The sequence below is a fragment of the Pteropus medius genome, unplaced genomic scaffold (assembly GCF_902729225.1).
Source record: "Pteropus medius unplaced genomic scaffold, Ma_sr-lr_union100, whole genome shotgun sequence".
In the NCBI taxonomy this organism is placed as follows: domain Eukaryota; kingdom Metazoa; phylum Chordata; class Mammalia; order Chiroptera; family Pteropodidae; genus Pteropus; species Pteropus medius.
This window is the reverse complement of record NW_024343105.1, coordinates 1326973-1349210: the sequence shown is the minus strand read 5'-3', so window position 1 is coordinate 1349210 and position 22238 is coordinate 1326973. Positions and strand designations below refer to the sequence as shown.

Genomic DNA, 22238 nt, shown 5'->3' with positions numbered 1-22238 from the left:
GGCAAGTCATGACTGACTCTGCAGATGAGAAAAAGATAAAATCTGAGCTGGCTATGTCGAAGCCTTGGAGAGGCTGCTTGGTGCCAGTGAAAACAAGAGAGATTTAAGAAATAGAGGCACCTCCAAAAGTGGGCATGCAGACACGTCATGAAACAAGAAGTTCATGGTTGAAATTCTGTGTAAGACACAGATTAGGGACCTCCTCTCCCACTCATGAAGAAGACCGACTATCCTGTCCCTTCCAGATACTGGACTCAATGACAACAGGCATAGCAGAGGCAGAGAAGTCATATTGCGGATGGAAAAAAAAGGGAGGGAGACTGAATGAAATTCTAATTTCTAGACTGAGAATTCTGGCTCTTTCTTTCCCCCTTGGCAACTAAAGAGCTGGCAGCTAGGTTTATACCCTTCTGGAAGCAAGACTCTGGGAAATCTGACACACATACCACCCCCTCCTCCACCAGCTCAGAAGGACCCAAGGATAATTACAATGGGAGATTCACCAGTGAGGTCGCCTTACCAGATCCCGGATATTGAAGCTCACAGTTTACAAGCCCCACACATGTGTGATGAACTTCCAATCAGCTGTTTAAGCAAGGCCCCTGCTGTTTTCCACTTTAACCTCATTTGACTTTTTAAACTATATATTTCAATAAAAGATGGAAAAATAAGTGAAGGAAGAATACTTAAAGCAAAGGATTTTATTTTTATCATTTTAATAAACAAGATAATTAAAAACAGGATGTAAAACAAATCACTGTTGATCCCAATAAAAGTACATGCCAAAATAGGGTACCTATTTACTACTGAGTAAAAAGTACTCGACCTGTATATCCATTGACATAGATGGCAACTCCACTAAAAATCGCAGATGCCGTTCCCTCCTTCTGCAAAGCAGCATCTGATCGAAACTGTTCCTCCAATTTCTGGACCTTGGCAGCCATATACCCACCCTAGAATTAAAAAAAAAAGGTAAACTAATCACAAAAGTTATATTTTCTCCCCCACCCCCACCTTTTAAAAAAGCAATTTCAAAAAAAAAAAAGTAATTTATATTTGAAAATAAACACACAGAGGACCTTATTCTGTGCTAGTGACCAAGGTATGATGGTGACACAAGGTACAATTATAAACGTAAATCATAGGAGAAGACAATAAAACAGTCAGGTCAAGGAGGACTTTTCTGTCAACTCGATTTTTAATAATTTTATCACATTCTTATAATAATAAGACTTACTTTAAAAAGAGGGGAAAGGTTAAGTCAAGTATAAGAAGTTTAATGCCATGAAATATTTTTCTTATCTATAAATTCAAGCAAAAGTTACACCAAAGTTTAAAACAATTAAAATTTGACAAGTGGTCAAAAGAGTATATTTTAAACTGGCTTCCACTATATTCTTTATATAGGAAACTTAAAAGTAATAATAACTTCAATTAAAATGAAGCAGTTCAACAAACTAGTACAATCCTCCATACATGTAGATAAGAACAGAATAAATGATTCAGTGGCTAACTACTGGATCTAATAAATCTATTTGATGGTAGTTTCATTTCATTTATAGAATTTTCATTCCATAAAATGAACATCAAAAAGAATATAAAAACATTATTTTTCCTACAGACCTTTATAAATCTATGATTCAACCACACTTTTCCTGAACATTGAAATAATTAAACTTAATTGATTTGAATTAATTTATCTTTATGGATAAAGAATTAACAATTAAATGTTTAAAATAAAGCTGTAGGTATGTAGAAGTGAAATATATTTTTTTTCAAAATGGAAATGAGTCCACTGTTTTTGATCAAATATTACATGCTCCTTATCAAAAACATTTTTCTAGAAAGCATAGGAAAATATAAAGAAGAAAATTTAAATTAGCTATGATCTCATTCACTGTTAACATTTTGGGATATTATTTTCAAAGTTTATTTCTATGTCCCAAGGCATAGTAGTTTTACAAAAACAGGATCATATATATATCAATATTCCTTTATAACACAACATTCTTTAAGTCAAGGCCATCTTGCCATGTTAAGAAATACAAAGCTAAGTGTTGCACAGTGTTCCACTGTACAGGGAAAACTTACTTGTCCAATTCCCTATTATTGGATATCAATGTTTTCCAATTTTTCAGTATTATTAGCAATGCTGCAATAAAATTATCATACGATTTTATACACACGAACATTTCTTCAGGAGAAAATTTTGCAAGTTTAAGTGTTAAAATCTGAACTTTCAATAAATTGTGAAAATTCAAGAGTTGGTGTCTAAAGTGATTTGCAACTTAGAAAATGTCTTACTAAAAGAAGAATGAGAAATACCTAGATAATTCAATATAATTATTTTTATTCTTTTAAAACACACCCATTTTTCCCAGCCATCATTTTCAGCTCGCCTCCTCCATCCACCTCGTCTCATGGTGGGGCTTCTGTATTAAGGGGAAAAAAAATGTCAATTTTATAACATAATGTATATGTCAATTAAAAAAATGAGAAAATAAATCAAATGTTCAATTGATAAAAGTTAAAAGTATAATACTGAGGAAACTTTTTCCAAAGCATATCATTCTACTGATTCACAAGGGAAATTTATTCCTAAAAATAAGTATAGAAGTACTTCTACAGATAAGTATCGGGTTTAAATTATAACCATTTTCAAATTTTAACAGGAAAGACTTTTATGCATTCCTGAGTACCAATCCTAACACCCACTTACATTAAAAAAAAAAAAAAAATTCGCCAAATCAGACAAACATGGGTTGTGCTTGTTAACAATTAGTGTTAACGGAACCTAAGAAAACATATTCCTTCATGACCTAACCTACAATATAAATTGGCTCTTAAACTCTGTCTCCGCTATTACATGCTGGACACATAAGAGTACATTCATAGTGTAATTCACCTATTACACAAAAAGCCCTAAAAGAAGTAAATTAAAATGATGCATCTAATGGACGTGATGCAGTACTATTATCACTAACAATAAACTAGTAAATATGGCATTTTCCTTAAGGCAACACTTGACCAACTGTACAATAAAAACCACCAAAATGACTAAATGATAGCTCATGTCAAGTGTCAGCTGCCTTAGTGGCTAGCAAGGTATAAAACAACTCAAATCAAAACCTAAGTCTAACTCAAATGGCTACATCGTGAGACGTGACTGCATTATCCTTCACAAAATCAACAAACACGATCTCCACTTAGGTATTTTTCTTCTAGTAACTATATATAGGTTAATATCAAATAGTTACCATATATCACTGGAGAAGACTTATACATTATCTAAGTCAGTTTTGATATGGTTTATAAAAATGTTATTGAATAACACCTTAAAACATGACACTTTATCCACACACACCAGCAGATATTATCTTTCAAATATTTCTATTCTTGGTATATTGTGGGATTTATAGGCGTTTAAATCCTATATTTCTCCCTGCTGACATTTATACTAACTATGAATTTTTCCGTTTACTCATAAAAGGTGCCTAAAACATATGCAGAGATATACTCAATGAGAAATCCAACAGAGACAAGGGGCATGGGCAATGGGCTCAGAAAACAAGAGGCGAAGTGATTCACTTTGATCAGGTGTTGTGGGTGCTGAGGGAGAGAAAAGGCCTGTGTTTTGAAATTCAACAATGGCAGGAGCATGGCTACCAAATGTTCATCATGAGTCCCAGAACTGCCTTAATTTGCTCTGATAACTACTGCTTTTTTCAAGAGGCTTTGTCCAGTCCCTCACGACTTCTCTCCTTGACTTAAGGGAGTCCGGGAAATGTGTTAACACATAGTTCTTGATTTCATATAAACTGAATCCATACATCTACTCTAAGAAGTGAAGAGTTTGAGAATTCAGGCCATTATAGGTGAAGGATGCACACTCACAAAAATTAAATACAACAATTAATCTGCTAAATGAAGTAAATTAAAGAACAAACTATATTTTAAAAGTTTAATTCATTTGCCCAATCATTTAAGAGCCTCACTTAAGATCTATGGGGTATTTACTGGGAAAGGACAACACAAAATCCTTATCAATGGTTTAATGAGGGTAGACAAGTATGAAACAAAGTTGTAATAAGTAAAAAAACCATAAAACAGATTTTAAAGATCCTTTCCCTATTCCAAAGAAAGCTAGCCCAGACAAATGTTTAAAGCTCTGAAACATAAAAGGAATGAAAGACTGAAATAGTAATTTCATCATTTCCACTAATTTGAGCCATGTACAACAAACTCTGGTCAAGGATTCAAATAATATGCCCCCAAAAAAGAGGGAAAGGAAACAAACATTTTTCATTTTACACATTCAAATTCTACTTTTCAAAAGATCCTATAACAAATAGTAAACTAGATAATTTGGACCCACCTTCCTGCTGAGGAACAGAAAAGCCACACAAAACATTGTTTTTAAAAAATTGCCTCAAGGCACAGAAGGCCTAGCAAATAATGAAGAATTTTACTGGGACAAGATTTATAGGTGACACCTACCACCACCCATGCCCTACCTCTCCTCGCCAAACTGGGACAGCTTTCCCCTCTAAGGGCATTTGGCAATTCTAAAAGAGTGGCTGAGAGGCTGGGCAATGTTTTTGACAAAGTGCTAAGGGAACAGAAGTTGGATTTCAAGGGTCTTCCAAGGATATAAATCTGCACACTTGGGATGAGGACCCTAGGAGTAAAAGTAAACTGAAAGTAGGCAGACCAAGCTTTGCAGAACATGTATCTTGCCTTAGACTATTTCGATTTCTGTAAGCAGATTTAGGTGATCCTGGACAGCCAATGCTTGGAACATCTGGTGAAGCAAATGTAAATCCTCAATGGAGGATGACAACAATCCCTGAACTCCACATACTTCTATGAACAATTCTGCAAACATAATGTCTCGCCTGCACATAAAAACTAGGCACACAAAGAAGATCATGAGTTAGAACCAACAGAAACAAAGAATAAATAGATGTACGTGGACTGCAGATACTGAACTTAACACAGACTTTAAAGTAAGTATGCTTACTATGTTCAAGGAGATAACAGGCAAGTACTGGAATACTGGTAAAGAATTGGAAAATACATAAAATAAGTAAATGGTAACTCTAAAATTGAAAGATACAATACCATAAAGAGGTAAGAGCAAGTGAACAGATAAGAGCAAATAAAGAACAGCTAAAAATAAGTCAGAAGTATCCAGAAAAAGCAGTGGCACAGAAGAATAGAGAATATGGGAAGGAAAGAGATACAGAGGATACTTGAGCAGGTCTAACAAGTGAATATGAGGAGGAGTGGGGATGAGGAGAAAAAAAGAAGTTATATTTGGAGAAATTATGACTAAAATATTCTAAAACTAATTAAAGATACCAAGCCACAAATGCAAAAAGTCCAATGAACCCAAAGCAGGAAAAAATAGAAATCTTTATGTATATATATATAAGTATGGAAAACTAAAGACAGAAAAAAACATTAAAAGCTGTCATGAGTAGAGAGAACAGAGAAATTCCACTCGAAATACTCCAAGGTGCAGAAATTAGACAGCTATTTTTCCAACAGAACCAACAGAGCTAGAAGACAACAGTGCTGAAAGAAAATAATTACTAACTTAAAATTCTATACCCAGGAAAAAACTCAGTTACAAAAGAGGAAATAAAGGCATTTCAGGCAAATAAAAACAGAAGCTAATGACACCAGCAAACCTGCACTAAAGGAAATCCTAAAGGACGTCCCTCAGGTGGAAGGAAAACTCTCCTACAAGGAAGGTCAAAACTACAGGGAAAAGACACAGCAAGGAAAACAGTAAATATCTGGGTACATCAGTGTAAGATACTGACTAAATAAAAATACCATAATGACAATCAGTTACAGTCTGTTGCATAATATACAGCATAAGTGAGTCAAAGGATTATGAAAAAAGACTAAGGGGAACTGTTTCTAGTCTAGGCTTGACCATTAACTGGTTTCGCTGACCAGTAAACATTCACCTCAGGGTCTCAGTCACCGCATTATCCGGGTCTCTAACTGTAACTCTAAGAGGTAGACTTCTGTCAACTTAAATAAAGAGGTAAACTAAGGAAGCTTGCATGGGTTTATTTGGGAATAGCAGAGGAACTGCATACTGTAGCAAGCCACAGTGAGTTCACTGAGGGTTTTGGGGTGGGGGGACAGGGAGCTGTATTTAGGGGCAAGGAGTGGGTGTCTAGCCACAGTCCAAGCAGCAGGTTTACTGGCATGAAAATGGGAGGGATTCTTGGTCAGGAGAGAAATCTCGGATCTCGGTCTTCTGTAAATCAGGCATTTATAGGAAATCAATCTTTCAGTTCTTAAGTTTGTTCTTCTGAGGGTACACACGTGAGATTCTCCGTTTCATACCCTCCAGTTCCATTTCAGATTGAAATCTTTTCACAGTTCCCTTTAGTGCTCTACACAAGACACACTCAAGACCTATTTCTGGAAACTAAATGTAAAAAATTAAAACTACTATATCCATATTTAGTAATGTACTTCAATTTCAGAAATTTGATTATATAACAATGCTGATGGTCTACTTTATGCTGACTCCCTTTCCTTATACCTGAAAGATTCGAGGCAACTTGTCCTACCAAATTCATTTAAATAATCTATATACAGACTGAGATGGCCTATGACAACAAATTAGGGGTAAAAACCTAACTGTGGATCTAGCCTTTATTGAACACGAGGAGTAGCAACTTATCAACTCTGTCACTGTTGCGTGACATCGACTGTGTAACTTTCTTTTTTCAGAGGACAGATGCCAGATAGTTCAGTAGATAGCTATAGATTATACTTCATGGCATAAATAATTACAGCATCTAAGAAATAATTTAGAGCCCATGTATAAGAGGCACCACACTAGACTACCTACAGATCGAAGTCAATAGAATATGACTGTGTGTAAAGTGCCATACTATACGAGGCACTACTAAGACCAACAGGCTTTTCTGTATGAGTTCTAAAATTATGTGATCTAAAAAACAAATGAGCACTAATCAAGGAAATACTAGCCCTACAAATAACTTTAAGGGAAAAATTTTAGGCAGGAAGAGTAGGGGGGAAAAAAACCAATCAACCCTAGAGCATAAAGCAAACTAAACGACCTGTAATGCTGGCCAAGAGCAGTAACAGACCAACCTGCATGCAGCAAAGCTACCTGACAACCTGAACTGTGTGGCCAAATAAAAGGGAGACGCAGGTGATGGATGTAAACGATAAGCAGATTTAGAACACACTGTGCGCTGACATGTACACAGCACCAAAGACTGTTCACACATCATTCACTTTGGTTAGACCTAATTCACCTCCTTTCTGAATGGAATATGAATATGTTGTACAGATAGAATTGCCACTCGCCCTGTATGTGACAGGAAGTCGATAGATGCTTGTTGAAGAAAGAAAATGAATTTACATATAAAGCATGGTAACAACAGTAGTATGTCCCAAGTACAGTATATCCCAATATCTCAATATTCAAAACTCTACCTTGCATATTTAGTTTACTCTTATCTACTTTTTATTTCTCGTATTTTAAAACAGTTTTCCAAGTATTCACAACAGAATTCTGTGCTGATTAATAGATAGCAATATGATAGACACTCTCTCCCCAAAAAGTAGCATACACACAAGATCAGCAAATGATACATGCTTTTGGTACTAACAAGAACCACACAACTGGTGGGATTAAGTGTAAATCATCCAGTGGGTTCTAGAGACTACAGTGCTCCTTGGTAGCGTGAAATCAAGACATAAAACTCTATTCCTGAAAACTAGTTTGCCATAAAGCAAAACCTTGCTTCTGCTAACGAGTAAGGATCCTTGAAAAAGGGGCTTTACTGATGCCTCTGACACCAAGGGGCAAGTCCTCCATTTCTAGAAGAAAACAAGGGAAAAGCTTCATGACTTTGGCTTCAGTAACGATTCATTAGATACATCAAAAGCACAAGCAACAAAAGGAAAAACAGATAAATTAGACTACATCGAAATCAAAACTATGCAACAAAAGGACACAATTAACTAAGTTAAAAAGCAACCCACAGAATGGGAAAAAATGTGTGAAAACCATCTATCTGGTAAGGGATTAGTATGCAGAATATATAAAGAACTCCTACAACAATAAAAAAAACAAATAACCCAATTTAAAAATAGACAGAGGATCTGAATAGCCATTTCTCTAAAGATAAACAAATGGCTAACATCGCTAATCATTATAGAAAATACATGGAAACCACAATGAGATACCACCTCACACCCATTAGGATGGCTACTATGGAGAAAACAGAAAATACCTAGCATTGGAGAGGACGTGAAGAAATTGGAACCCTCGTCCACTGCTGGTGGAAATGTAAAATGGTGTAGCCACTATGGAAAACATTATGGCAGTTCCTTAAAAAATTAAAAATAGAATTACCATATGATCCCATAATTCCACTTCTGGGTATATGTCCAAAAGAATTGAAAACAAGGTCTAAAAGAGGTATTTTTCACCCATGTTAACAGCAGCATTGCTCACCACAGCCAAAAGGTGGAAGCAACCCAAGTGTTCAGTGATGGATGAATGGATGAGCAAAATGTAGTATGTACATACAATGGTATATTTTCAGCCTTAAAAAAGAAGGAAATTCTGAAAGATTCGCAACAAGGATGAACCTCGAGGACATCACGCTAAGTGAAAGAAGCCAGTCACAAAAACACAAATGCTGTATGACTCTACATATATTAGGTACCTAGAACAGTCAAATCCATAGATAGAGAAAACAGAGTGGTGGTTGCCAGGGGTTGGGGAAGGGGGAACTAGTGAGCTGTTTAAGAGGCAGAGTTTCAGTTTTGCAAGACAAAAGAGCTCTGGAGATTGGCTGCAAAACAAAGTGAACATACTTAACACTGCTAACCTGTATGTACACTTAAAAATCATTAAAATGGTATATTTTATGTTTACAGGTATTTTACCACAATTAAAAATCTTTAAAACACTTAAAAAGAAGCAAAGAAAATTAAAAAAAAAAAAAAGACTTCGGACACTGGAAACACTCTGCAGCCTGCTGGGATCACAAAGACTGACTGGCAACCTACAGGAAAGGACCAGTAGATGTTCAGCTGGAGTACAAAACTGGGAAAGGGGCCATTTCCCCACAAAGCCTGTATGGCAGCAGCTAGGATTTTCTTGGAGGAAAGGGCAATGGGAGGCCAAGTACTGTCCTTACGATTGACGAAGTAAATGAAGCACTGGCACAGTTGCTAATGAGGTTGACAATGCCTGCTCCAATGCGCTCTTATTTGTCCTTAAACAGAAAGGCTTTAACACAAGATAAACAGATTTTTAAGTGACATTTAGGTACGATAATACAGGTGGTTTTGAGGTTTTGTTTCAAAGCAACCAGAGACCATCACTGTCTAAGGCTACAGTTGTCACACTGCTGAAGTTCTAAGGGCACAAGAGAGATTCTTGAACTTCATAACCCAGAGAAGTAGAATCTTCTTCCAGCCCCACCCCATACACTGCAGTCAGGTTTTGACTTCGAAGAGACCCTCGCCAAGCTATTTAAAACAAAAAATCAGACACCCAGGTGAAGGAATTAAGTCCTTCTAACAGTTTCCAAGAAGCACAACTACTGGCTCTAGTCTCACATACATACTCACTTTTAGTGATTTGAAATCAAGATGATGGTTTATTTTAACCTGGTTTTTCCATCTTTGGTATGTTGAAACATTTTCCTATTACCAATTTTGTTCTGCTTCAATGAAACAATTCCTATACTATATTAGATATCATCTCAACAATACCAAAACAAAAAACAAAACAAAAAAAACCACATAGCATTCAAAGAACTTTAATCTGCCAAATAAAACTGGCTATAATATACACAGCACTTTAAACAAGTTATAGGCTTCGATTCATAAGCCTTTTCTAGAAGTGAATCCGGTCTTTCCATCTTTCCTTGAGACATTCTCTATTATCTTCCCAATTACTGATTTGTGTTTATACATTGCTTTGTTGTGCTGTCATTCTTGCTAGGTGTATCTTTGAAAAAATTGTTTTTCCTGCTCTATTTATAAAAGCAATACATATTCATTGTACAAAACTAAGAAAATACAGGAAACGAAAAAGAGAAAATGACCCATATTCCCACCATCTCTTTAAAAAATGCACCTGTTGACTGATACTTTATATTTCCTTCCTTTCAGTATTGATTTTAACATTTAAAATTAAATTCTTTAAACACATCACTAGTAATATCTCACATTTCCATAGTACTTTTATTTTTCAAAGAGGTCTTTACATCAATTTATCTTTACAACACATCTGTGGAGCAGGTGGGCCAAGTACTAGTTATTTTGCACACAGATGCCTTCTAAGGCAGAAAGGCAAAATAAAATGCTTGAGAAGGCTGCACTGCTGGTTTGTGGTATAAAATCACACTTATCTTTTACAAAACTATGTCTCAAAATCTTCAAGGGAGAAATCAACAATGCTACAATACAATAAACTGCTGAAAAGTGAGGAAGAACACTAGCCTAATACAATTCAACTAAACGGATGCATCTTCACTGGGGAACCAAGCATCTGTCCGCATTAGACACAGCAGCAGCCATGTGACAGAAAAATTAAGGAGGAAATACGGTCCTACAAATAGGTTCCATCTAGAACCCCACCGGAAGCAGTCCATGTTCATGAGAGTAGAGACAAAGTAACAGTACCAATTTTGTTACTAACCGGTTCTCTGACCTTAAGCAAGTCACAAGCAGTCAGATCTCAGTTCCCTCATTTGCGGATAGAGTTAAAACGGACACATTCTAGTCTCTTGCAGTTTTTAAAATGTATAAAAGGTTTTTAAGATGAAAAACATACATATTATGCAACTGTCTATACTTCCAAAAAACAAGATGTGCCTATCCACAGATGTAGCTGTACAGTAAAAGATTAACCTTACTCAGAGAGGTCTAGCCTTTGCCCTTTGTTTCTGGGAGGTGATCTCTAGGCCCTTGGAATGTCCTGCCTGATTAATGTCTTTGTTTATCTAGGAGCCAGGAGACACTGGGATGGTCTAACAATGTGATTTAAGGTGGAATTTCCCTGCCATGCACTATCAATCTACCTGAGGGGCTGGAGACAAAAGGCCAACTACATGAGCAGTCAACCACAGCTGTATGACCAGATTCCAATAAAACCTCTGGACACTAACTAAGCCTTGAGCTTTTCTGGTTGGCAATTCTTTGTGCACCTTGTCACTCATTATTGCTGTAAGTGAGTGCTGTACCAGACTCCAGTGGGAGGGGACAACTGAGTCCATACATGGAACCCACCTGTGTGTCCCATGCACCTTTTCCTTTCGTTGATTTTAGTCTGTATCCTTACAATGCAATAAATTGTAATCATGAATACAACAGCTTTCGCGAGTTTTGAATCCTTCTAGTTAATTACTAAACTTGAGGGCAGTCTTGAGGATCCCCAAACTTGCAGTTGGTGTCAGAAGTGAGGATGGTTTTGGAACTTCTACACTGTGGAGTGGCAAAATGACAACTGCCCTCCAATACCCATTCTCCCTTTCTTTTGGTAATAAAACGGCTCTCGTGCTCCCTCCTGGTAGGAAGAAGGGCTGCCAGCCAGACCACGTCTCCTAGGCTGAGTTAGATCAGGAGCACCCAAGGGCAAAGCGATGTGCGGAAGATCAGTTCCTTGTTCTTAAAGGAGGTTGTTCGCTTCTTTGTCCGGAATGCAGTTGAGAGGTAATCTGGTTTCACCCATGAGAACGATGACAATACGCTAGGGGACAGGTAAACAAACAGAAGGAGATTGGAACCCTAAATGACCTAAAAAAGGGGGGGCAGTCACTCATCCACTGTGGACTGCATGCCTACTATTACAGGAGAAGCTTCATTATTTTTTGAATCACTGTGTTCTGAAGTCTCATTACAGCAGCTTAGACTATACCCTAAAGAATACAGGTACATTTCAGCATTTTAATATTATGATTTAGTCAATACTTAAAACACACACACACAGAGATAAAAAGAGAGACAAACAATAAGATGTATAAGAAAAACATCTGGAGATATTAAAAATGAAAATGCATAACAAATATTTATAATGTCGCAGTCTGAGAATGATCTTATTAAAAGGAAAGTTTCTATTCCAAACAACTAAATACAACAAAGAATTTCCTCTCCCTTGGTTATTTTCAACAACAAAAATACAAAAAGATGATCGACTAAAAATCAATCATTTGAATACAAGTTGAAGGAGGCGTTCTAATAATTTTCTTCCCCATAATTAGACTTCTACAGAAGGTAAGGGAACAAAACAAAGACACTGTTTTAATAAAGTACAACGAACTGCCTTCTCTGGTTTTCCAAAATGCAGCAAAGTTAACTGGTCTCCAAACACCTTCCCTCAATTTTTCTGACTTCCTGACCTCCAATCCATGTGCCCCAAATACTTAGCAAACATTTCCACTAGGATGTCCTACATGCATGTCTAAAACCAGGGATCAAGCTACCAAGAAAAATAAAAGAATGTTCTGGCGATGACATGATACAAAAAAAGTCTAGAAGTAAAAAGCAGTGGCCCTCACCAGGGAGGAGTGGTATATTCTCACAGGAAAGCCAAACGATTACCCACAGAAAAGTTCAAGGCTGCAGTGAATCAAGGACTCCAAAGACCAGAGAGCTTGGTAACAGGAAAAGAACTTAGCTGGAGAATAAAGGAGATTATAATCTCAGAGAAGAGAGGACTGTGTCCAGAGCAGTGGTCCTCTCACATTTGAGCAGGCATCAGAATCACTAGGAGGGCCTGTGATTTTGCCAGTAGGGTATCTAGAGTGGGAATTCAGAAGAGACACAAGTACAGTAGGTCACAGATAATGTGACACAGTACCAAAGTAGAAAAAAATGTTGCTACAAAGTGCAATAAGTAGAAAGAATTTCACAACAGAACTACAAGCAACTCACTAGTTGAAGGTTTTGATTAGATTACAAGTGACAAGATCTCTTCTGTCCTGTGTCCCATTTCCTCTTCCCCCAATTACAGGTACGATATAAACAGTGGTTCCCAACATTTTTGGCACCAGGGACTGGTGCTCCTATGAGAATCTAATGCCTGATGATCTGAGGTAGAGCTGAGCTGATGATGCTAGTGCTGGAGAACAGTTGCAAATACACATGAAGCTTCACTAGCTCATTCGCCCGCTGCTCATCTCCTGCAGTACAGCCCAGTTCCTAACAGGCCACGAACCGGTGCTGGTCCATTGACTATAATTTGCAGTTTTCAAGGTGAGTAAAGTAAGTATAAACCACGATCCAAAGTTATCAGAGAAAAAAAGATTTCCATAATAAAACTACAATACAGGAGCCTACATTAGGGGCACTGAAAAAATGCAATAAATGCAGAGAAAACAGCAGTAAGCCTCACACAGAAGAGATCTTGTCACTTGTAATCTAATCAAAACCTTCAACTAGTAAATTGCTTGCAGTCACGTAATTGTCACATAAAGGTTATATTACATTGTCCTGGAACCCTCTGAATGTTTTTCAGAAATAGAATCTATTAGTTAAGGTATAGAGAGCTAAATAAACTGTTACATTAAAGAATGTAGCATCTCCTTAGAATGTCATATCTTAAGAAGTAGTGGGGTGTTGTTTTTAGTATATGCTAGGGAGTTCTTGGCATGAAGCAAGGTTTGGAAAGAGGCCAGGAAGCAAAGCAGTGGCAGTTTCTTAAACATTCTACTCCCTGTTTTCGCTTGCAGTTACTTAATAGAAGGATTTGTGAAAAGAGAGATTGTGAAAGGTGGAACTGATAGCATATCTAGAAGAGTGAGTTCGACCACGTTTTTGAATTGCAGTTCCCAGTGGGATTTGTTTTTAGTTGTGTGTCTTTGTGTGGGCCAGTCCACCTTGAGTTCTGAGATCTGATGTGTGTGTGGGTACAGTCACCAGGTGAGGACGTCTGCCAGATCTAGTGCAGGTTAGCTCGGGAGTCAGAACCTCTGTCTCCCAGCTAGCCCTTTTCCCCATCACTTAAGTACACAGACTTAGCCTTCCTTTCCTAACTTTCTACAAAGTAAGGTTCGAACTTATTAGTAAGATATTCAGAGCCTTCTCTTATATTTCCTCAACTACTTTGTTAGTTTTGCAGTCACTACCTCTGGCCATGTGTCCTGAATACCAGTCAGTCCCAGAATGTTACCTTAAATGTCACAAGTTGGGCACATCTGTTCCCACTTATGCAGCTACTACCTGCTGCATAAGAACTTGGCTGCCTTTTGTCCCTGGTTCCTGGGATACTCTAAACCCTCGGAATTTCACAGCTCTTAGAAGTATCTCTGTGAACCATGGTAGGTCCGTAGGACCACAGCTTTTATATAAATAGGTGACTCCCAGTGGGCCCCTAGTTGCAGGATGGGGAAGACATCATGCTAGAAAGGTCCACTATGTGATCAGAGGGTTGGGGCTTTAACCCACACAGCAGCTTGACCTCCTGGAAAAGGACTAGGGCTAGAGGCTGAATCCAACCTCAAGGCCAATAATTCAATCACATCTGTGTAATACATTCCAAAAAAACTCTGGACACTAAGGCTTGGGTGAGTTTCCCTGGTTGGTCATCATACATCAATGTAGCAGGAGGATGACAAGTCCTAAGGACACACAATCTTCGTGTATGGGACCCTCCGCAGGCTTCTGTCTATGTATCTCTTGATTTGGCCAGTCTCAATTTGTCTCCTTCACAATAAAACTGTAAAACGGCAATTACAGCATCTTCCTGAGTTGTCATTTTAGCAAATTATGACACCTGAGGGAAGTGGGAACTCCCAATTTACAGCCAGTTGGTCAGCATGCAGGTGGCCTGGAGTGAGGGTGTCTGAAGTGAGGAGAGTCCTGCTGACTGTGCCCTTAGACCTGGGATACCTCCCCGAACTTGGGGTAGTTGGTGACACCACTGTACTGCAGCTACAAATCAGGACATACTGCCCCACCTCTTCTCAGGACTCTTAGAGGAACTGAATGAGAAGTGAAAGCACTTTATAAGGCATGAAGCATTACAAAAAGTAAAGGACTTCTTTGGTTATGCTCTCAAAAATAATAAAAAATGGTTAAAATTCTTTTAATATTCAGAATTGTCCAGCTGAAATTTTTAAAAAGGTTTAAAATAAAGAGCCAATCAGTCATGACGAAATAGAGATTATAAGACAAAATTCAGAGCTTTGATAAAAAGCATTTAAAAAAAATGAGAAACCTAAATCATAATTTCAATTACATAATTAAGACCAGTGCCTAAATGATCAAAATATAGTAAGTCAAGTCCATTCTTAGTAATCTTGAGTGTAGAAATGGTAGCATTTAGAAAATTTAAGATTGAGGTAATTTCTGACTAAACCTCCAAAAAGCTCTTTTTAGTCTTGGCTATGATCAGGAATGATTGAAGCAAGTGACCAACTTTTTGGTTACTAAGTTACTGGTTCACATCATAACCAACTTTGCTGCCCATCCCTAATTAATCCTTTAGTTCAAGCATAAAGCCAAGACACCAGACTGATCTGTAAGGATTTCTCAAATCATCCTCTGTGCATAAGGCAGCTACCTGCCTACATGAGAAAGCATAATTTCTAACTGCACTATAAGGACAAGAATTTTTTCTACTACTTTAAAAACAATGATAGAAAAAAAAAAGAAGAAAAAATCGAGATTTTAAATCACAAATTTACAAGAATATACTGCTCAATTTTCTACCCTCTTGAACATAAGATATGAAGCATACATTGGTCTTTCCCTAAGTGACAAAGGAGGCAGTTTAATAGTGTAGCAGGGGAAAAAACTAAACATCCTACCAGTGTGTCCCTCTTTATTAAAAACAGAGTTAACAAAGAATTGCTCCATAATCAGCAGAAACACATCATTAATTTTATTATTTATGTGCTACTGAAAATTATTTTAGCCTTAAGCAAATTTGAAGACATCATGTTTCTTACATCTGATGCATCATCACATCATTATATACAAACACTTTTCAAACTATTTACAAAACTGACCTACCACAACACATGATACTTGGACTAATGTTTAATGACTTTTTAATGAGAAAAAAATGCATGATTTTACATATCAGCAGCCTATTAAAATGTCTCACACTTATAGACTACATATGCATTTAAGTATAATAGTGGTTAAATAAAAAAATAAAACTTGGCCACAATGATCAAACTGCCAGTAGTTAAAGAGGAACAACAGAAATGTGATAAAACATACTGGCAAGTTTCCAAACAGAAACCTTGTTTTTAGGTGCCACAGAGCAAAGTAGTAATGACCTTGGGTTATGGAATCAGGGGGAAGTAGACCGAAATCCTGGCTTCATTCTTACCTGTGTGACCTGACCAAGTAACACCATATCTCTAAATCTGTTTCCTTATAACTGTGCCTGCCTTCTGTGATGGTTGTGAATATTAAGTGAGACAATGCACTTAACAAAGAGCCTGACACACAGTAAATATTTAGTAATTTAACAATTATTATGAAATTTTGGAACAAATGTTACACAAAGCAGCAGTATTTTGATTTTTTTTTTTTTTTTTTTTTTAAGTTTAAGACCCAAAGACTAGGATTTTATTGGTGGAAGTTCAGACCTGGAAATAAAACATAATGAAACACAGAGTCCCTTCAAAGAGGCATTTTACTAAAAATAAGTGGACTAAGTAAAACCGGTTTTATACAAGTGCAGTTACCACAGGTGGAATTTTAATTTCTAAGACTTAAAGGGGCATTAGCTCAAAGTATCTATTATTACTAAGTTGCTTGTCCCCATCAATTCTTTCCTATTTCTGTAAATGCTAAAGATAAAATAAAATCACATTATGAAGAATAGAAAGGGAAAACAAGTACAAGTGGGTTACTAAAAGCTCTAATTAAGAATAAAATGCAATGGGGGAGGGGCGCAGAAGGGATCCATAATGAAAGGCAGAAATTGAACACACTGAAGATGTGTTCCTCGCCTTTCCGAAATACAAGACTCATACTTTGACTGGATCGTCAAGGATTTTCTTGTCTTCAACCTCCAATAAGTCCTTTCATCACCACAATCATACCTCCAGCTGAACTTCAAAAGGAAATATATAAAAGCCACTCTAGTGGGCAGCTGTTAAGATAATCACTCTTAGCATCTTCCACAGATCTAAGACTAAAAAGGCTGACCTACACTACACATTAAAACCAAATATTTCTCACCATTCTCAATAGTTTATTTTTTAATCCATTCTAGACATCCACAAAATGTATTTGAGTTCCATAAATATAGCCAAAAAATTCAGCAGAAGTATACAAAATTTAATGATTAGACCTTTATCTCATACAAAAATACAAAATCTTAAGTGAATACTGAACTAATTTCATGGTTTTTAAAAACAATAAATATATTAACCCGATTATTACTCAACACAATCCTGAGGTAGATATTATTTCTCCATCTGATAGAGAAACCTACCCACCAAAAGATACTAACTTGCCTGAGAGCACACAATCAGTAAATAGTAGGAGCCAGGATTCTGACTCCGGAACCAATGTTAAATCAACTATACCATTCATTCATATAACAAGTTTTACTAAGAACCTACTATGTGTCAGGCACAATTCTAAGCATTGGGGACAGAGCTGCAAACAAGTCAGACCAGGCCTCAGCCTCTAGTAGAGGAGAGGCCTTGGAGCAAACAAGTCTAATGGGAGAAACAAGTAAGTGAATAGTGTATTCTCATCTAGTAATAAATTCTATGGAGAAAAATAAGCAAAATGAAAAAATCAGACATGACGGAGGGAGAGGCTGGCTTCTATTTTAGGGATCAAGGGAGTTGTATCTGAGGTGATGACATTTAAAAAGCAAACAAAAGATGTAAAGGCAAGATAACCACCAGGAGGAGGGGTGGCCCAGCTAAAAAAACAAGCATAACATCCCTAAAGTAGGAACAGTTTGGTTTGTTGAAGAAATGGCAATCGGACCATTGGACTGGGACAGGGTGATGAGTCATGTGGTAGGAGGTTAAGGTCAGAACTGGCCGCTGTCAAACCATGTAATGCCCTGATGAGCTGTGGTAAGGAGTTCTGATTCAGTTCTAAGGGTTATAGGAAGCTTGATAAGGATTTTGAACAAGAAAACTGATTTATATCTTTAAAAACATCACTCTGATTATATGAGGATCAGTGAGGAAGGGAGTAAAAACAGGGACAGCAGGGAAGGCACTGTTGCCATAGTATGAGGAAGAGATGCTGGAATGTAGACTAGAATTCACATACTGTTTACACCTAGATGAGACTAAAAGCATGAAATGTCTCTAAAAAGACTTTATATTCTCCCTTCCCTCCTTCCCCCATTCCTGACTTGACTTTGAAAATTAGAGATTCTTTTTAATATTCATGTTAATGTTTCAAGAAGTATTACAGGAGGAAAAAAGTTTAAAAGGTATTTAACTTATAAATGTCCTGTTTAATATACTCTATATCATGTGCCACACACACTCATACATTCTTGAGCAGAAAGAGCTCTGCTCTTTAGTTTATGGTTTATTCATTTATTTGGAGACAAGAAAAGGTACCTATCACCTCTTCTGATTAGCTTTCCTCTCATGCCTTGTCTTCAGCACAACTTGACTTGTTCCAGACTGTGAATTCCAATAGAGGCATTCCAAAAGGAATATGTATTTACTGAGCATTACCCAGTACCAGGGACTCACTAGATGCCTTACATTTAAGAACTCATTGAATCCTCAGCTACCCAAGGTGGGAATGAGATCTTCATTCTACAAATGAGAAAAAAAACCCAGAGACATCAGTTAAATTGTCCAAGGTCACAAAGCTAATAGTGGGCAAAGTGTAATTTAAATCTACATATAACTCCAAAGTTCTGGCTTTTCTACCTCAGCAGCTATTAAAAAAAGGACTATTGTGTATCACATGAAGCCTTCCTAACTTCTTAGCAATGACTAGGTTGTTCCTGGTGAGGACAGGGTTTCTTCCTCTTACACAGAATCTTCAGTTTTGACGTTGGAAGTGAGAAAAATAGAGTGACTTGTGGTTTTACATATTCAAACACATTATTTTGAAAAGTTATTTTCTACTTGAGACCTCATAGAAATCAACCTTAAAATAGCGATTTTCAACTTTTTAGGAAAAATATCTTCGATGTGTATTGTTTACCATAAAACAGGTGAGAAGTTCTGTGACGAAAGACAAGTTTGGTACAGACTCTGCCCTGGAGACCTACAAGACAATCGGAGAAAAATAGATGTGGACAAAAGGTAATCGAAAGTGCCAAATAGCCCAAGAATTGAACAGGAGATCCTGATAGATGCAGGAAGATTCTGGAAGAGGTACTTGAGGTGTGCTTGAAGAGTCTCCCATAGGAAGTATAAGGAGGGAACATGCTAGCAGCATCTGCACCAGCTAAGACAAGGCCATGTGGGAAAGCAGAGACGACAAGATTGGAAAGCAGACAGAGGGTACTCTCAAAGGATGAGTTTCTGTGCCCACCACAGGATGAACCAAGGTTACAGTGTGTCTTACCCTGCCTACGGAGGAAATGGCTTTTTCTCCAAGACTGAGTCTCAGAGAGGCCAGAGAGACCAGACAGAATTAGTAACTTACATAACGCCCTTAAGTTACAAGCCCTTTTATGGTATGTGCTGATCCGCATTATTTTTACCTAAATACTACTTCTACTCTGTACGTGACCTGAGGAAACGCGAACGACAGAAAGAGTAGACTTACACCATATACATTTTTTTTTTTTTTAAATAAGAGAGTCAAATAAGGCGTGATATATTAAGGTATCTCTTTGCAAGCTGGGTTTAGGTAGAAAGGCAGTGAACTGCATAAGGAAATGCTCCTTCCCGTCTACACAGGGAGGACTCGTTTTAACTGTGAATCGAAGTGTTAAAGGGACAGGTAGGGGTAAGGTGCCCTGTATATTAAGGCAACTAGATGAGTAACGAGGAAAAACAAGTGCATGAAAGCTGCCTTCAGATATTCCGACCCGATTCCGGGATCCAATGGGCGGGGGCTTCGTGGAAGGGTAATGGAGGGAAACACGGCGGCGGGGGGCCGGCGGGGAACGCCGCACTCTTCCCCCGCCGACACCCGCGCTGCTCCGTGAACCAGCGACCCCACGCGCGGACCACTGAACGGCGCGGCGCCGAATGGCTGGCAAGGCGCCGTCGCAGGAGAGGGAGTTTGCGGCGCGGTCGGAGCGGGGCCGAGAGGCTCCCGCGAGGAAAGCAGGGGCCAGGGCCGCGGGTACCAGTCGTCCAGCGGCGCCTCCGTGGGCCGCCGCGTGAGGGGCCCGGCTGGCCGCGCCATGGCGGAGGAGGAAGGGAGGTCACCGTTACGTAACCTGGCGGCCGCCGCGCTCCGGACGCCGCGGGCCGCCAGCGGACCGCCTCGGTGCCCGACAGGCACGTCCTCCCCTCCCTGCCCCACCTCAGCCGTCCGTGTTCGGCCGCCGCCGGGCGGCTCTGCGGAGCCTCCCGGCTGCGCGCGTCCGGTCCCGCCCCTCCCCCACCCCGCCGCCGGCTGGGGGGTCACTCACCTTCCGCGTTGCCCCAGACTACCATGCCCGGCACGGCCACCTCGTCCGGCCTCGCGGGCCCCGGCGCCGGCTGCCGCACACCACCTTTTGGGCCGGGGGAAGGCCCAGGGAAGGAGTCACGCCGCGGTCCGCGCTCGCCCCAAGCTCGCGGAGGCCGGCCCGGCGCGCTCTGCGGCGGCCCCGCCCCTCCCTCTCCGGCGGGCGCGCGCGCCGCAGCCCCGCCCCGCCCCCTCCGGTGGCCGGCGCGCCCCCGCCTCCGCCCCGCCCCCCGCGGGCGGTGTCCTGCTTCGCGCGCGCGGCCGGCGAGCGCCTGGCCCCTCCTCGCCCGCACTCACCCCCCGGAGCGGCGGACGCGCTCGCTCGCTCCCAGTCCGGGGCAACCCCGAACGTCGGGCGCGGCGCTTCGGAGCTCGGCGAGGGCCGCTCCGCCCCTCCTCGAGCCCGCCCCCATCTCACGCCGTCGTCCGCAGGGCCAGCGCCGCCGCGGCACGTGACCATCTCGCCGGCGTGGGCGAGAGGAACGCGTGGCGGGTCCTCCTGCAAATCTCAGGCGGCCTCGCACCTCGCGACCCCCGCGCCTGCGGCTCGAGTCTCCGCCTCGGACTGGGTGCTGCTTTCTTTCAGCGAGTTCCTGCCACCCCTCCCCGCTCCGGACTCCCTAGTCCGAAAGGACAAGCGCAGGGTCTGACCATGTTTAGAACCCTGGTGCTCTCATAAAACACGGGTCTCCCTCCACAAGCGAGTGATTTACAGTGACATCTAGTGGAGAAAAGGACACACATGAACTGACACTTTCCAATGTCGGAGCAACCAAGAGTCACAGCCCTCCTAGTTTGGTGGGAATGAACACTGCGTCACGGGGCACAAACCCCTTTCCCCGTCCTCCAAGAGCCCGCCCCGGGTTGCGCCGGGAAATCTGCAAACCTACCGCGAGTGTCTCATCTCAAATGCAGGACTGGGATTACGCGCAAAGGCAATTTCCTAGTAGCGTTAAAAAAAAAAAAAAGTACGTTGTATATGCTTAAGTACAATTTTAATTGAGGGCCTTCCAGCAAGACAATTGTCCTATAAGGATCATTTCCCCCCTCTCGACAATGTCAATTTGCCAAGAAATCCCACACTCTGTTATACTAGCCTTTATTGTTGTAATGCACAAACGTGAAGGGAACCACCGTGCAAAGAGAGGTTCAACACATTTTTATCCCTTATTACCTTGCCTAACACACCTGAAGAGTTTGCAAGTACTTAGGAAACAACCAGAACTCTTTTGAAAGCTGATTTTGCAGAGCTGGGAGAATATTCGAATATTTTTCAAGCCCTTTTGTCGTTTTTGCGATTTTACAGACTTTTATGAAAGCGCTTCAACTTCAGTATTCTTGTCTTTAACCCAGAAAATTCAAGTTGCATGCTTTTCTGACACATCATAATTTAATACAAATTGGCGTAATTTCAATAGACTCACAACCAGCTGCCGACTGCAACACCAGGGTATCATCTACTGAAGTGCACAGAAAAACAATGGCAACCCTTTATTATGTTTTTAATGTATATCTCTAAATGGCAGTATTTCCATTAATAAGATATGACAAAACTCGATTTTCGAATTGAAAAATAACCCGTGAACTCTAGAAAATGTTACTGTATTTCAATTGCAATTTTCTTTCCCACA

At 39.7% G+C, this 22238-nt stretch overlaps 1 protein-coding gene across 13 annotated transcripts in view; it reads right to left on the bottom strand.

The window, feature by feature from the left end:
- Positions 1-20717, bottom strand: part of REV1 (REV1 DNA directed polymerase) — an 81924-nt gene extending 61207 nt beyond the window's left edge. For 4 of the 13 annotated variants that reach the window (XM_039867130.1, XM_039867133.1, XM_039867132.1 and 1 more), the window contains exons 1-2: positions 827-953; positions 521-640 (exon numbers count right to left, since the gene is read on the bottom strand). Coding sequence is in view for 8 of the 13 variants with exons in the window: in XM_039867122.1 (XP_039723056.1) it covers positions 827-953; positions 2369-2422 (181 nt within the window). In the remaining 5 variants the exon portion in view is untranslated. Of the gene's footprint in view, positions 1-520; positions 641-826; positions 954-2368; positions 2433-4737; positions 4881-11313; positions 11774-20569 lie in introns of those variants that run through there. The other 9 variants (XM_039867125.1, XM_039867126.1, XM_039867121.1 and 6 more) reach the window with 6 other exon arrangements.
- Positions 20718-22238: the final 1521 nt, after the last annotated feature.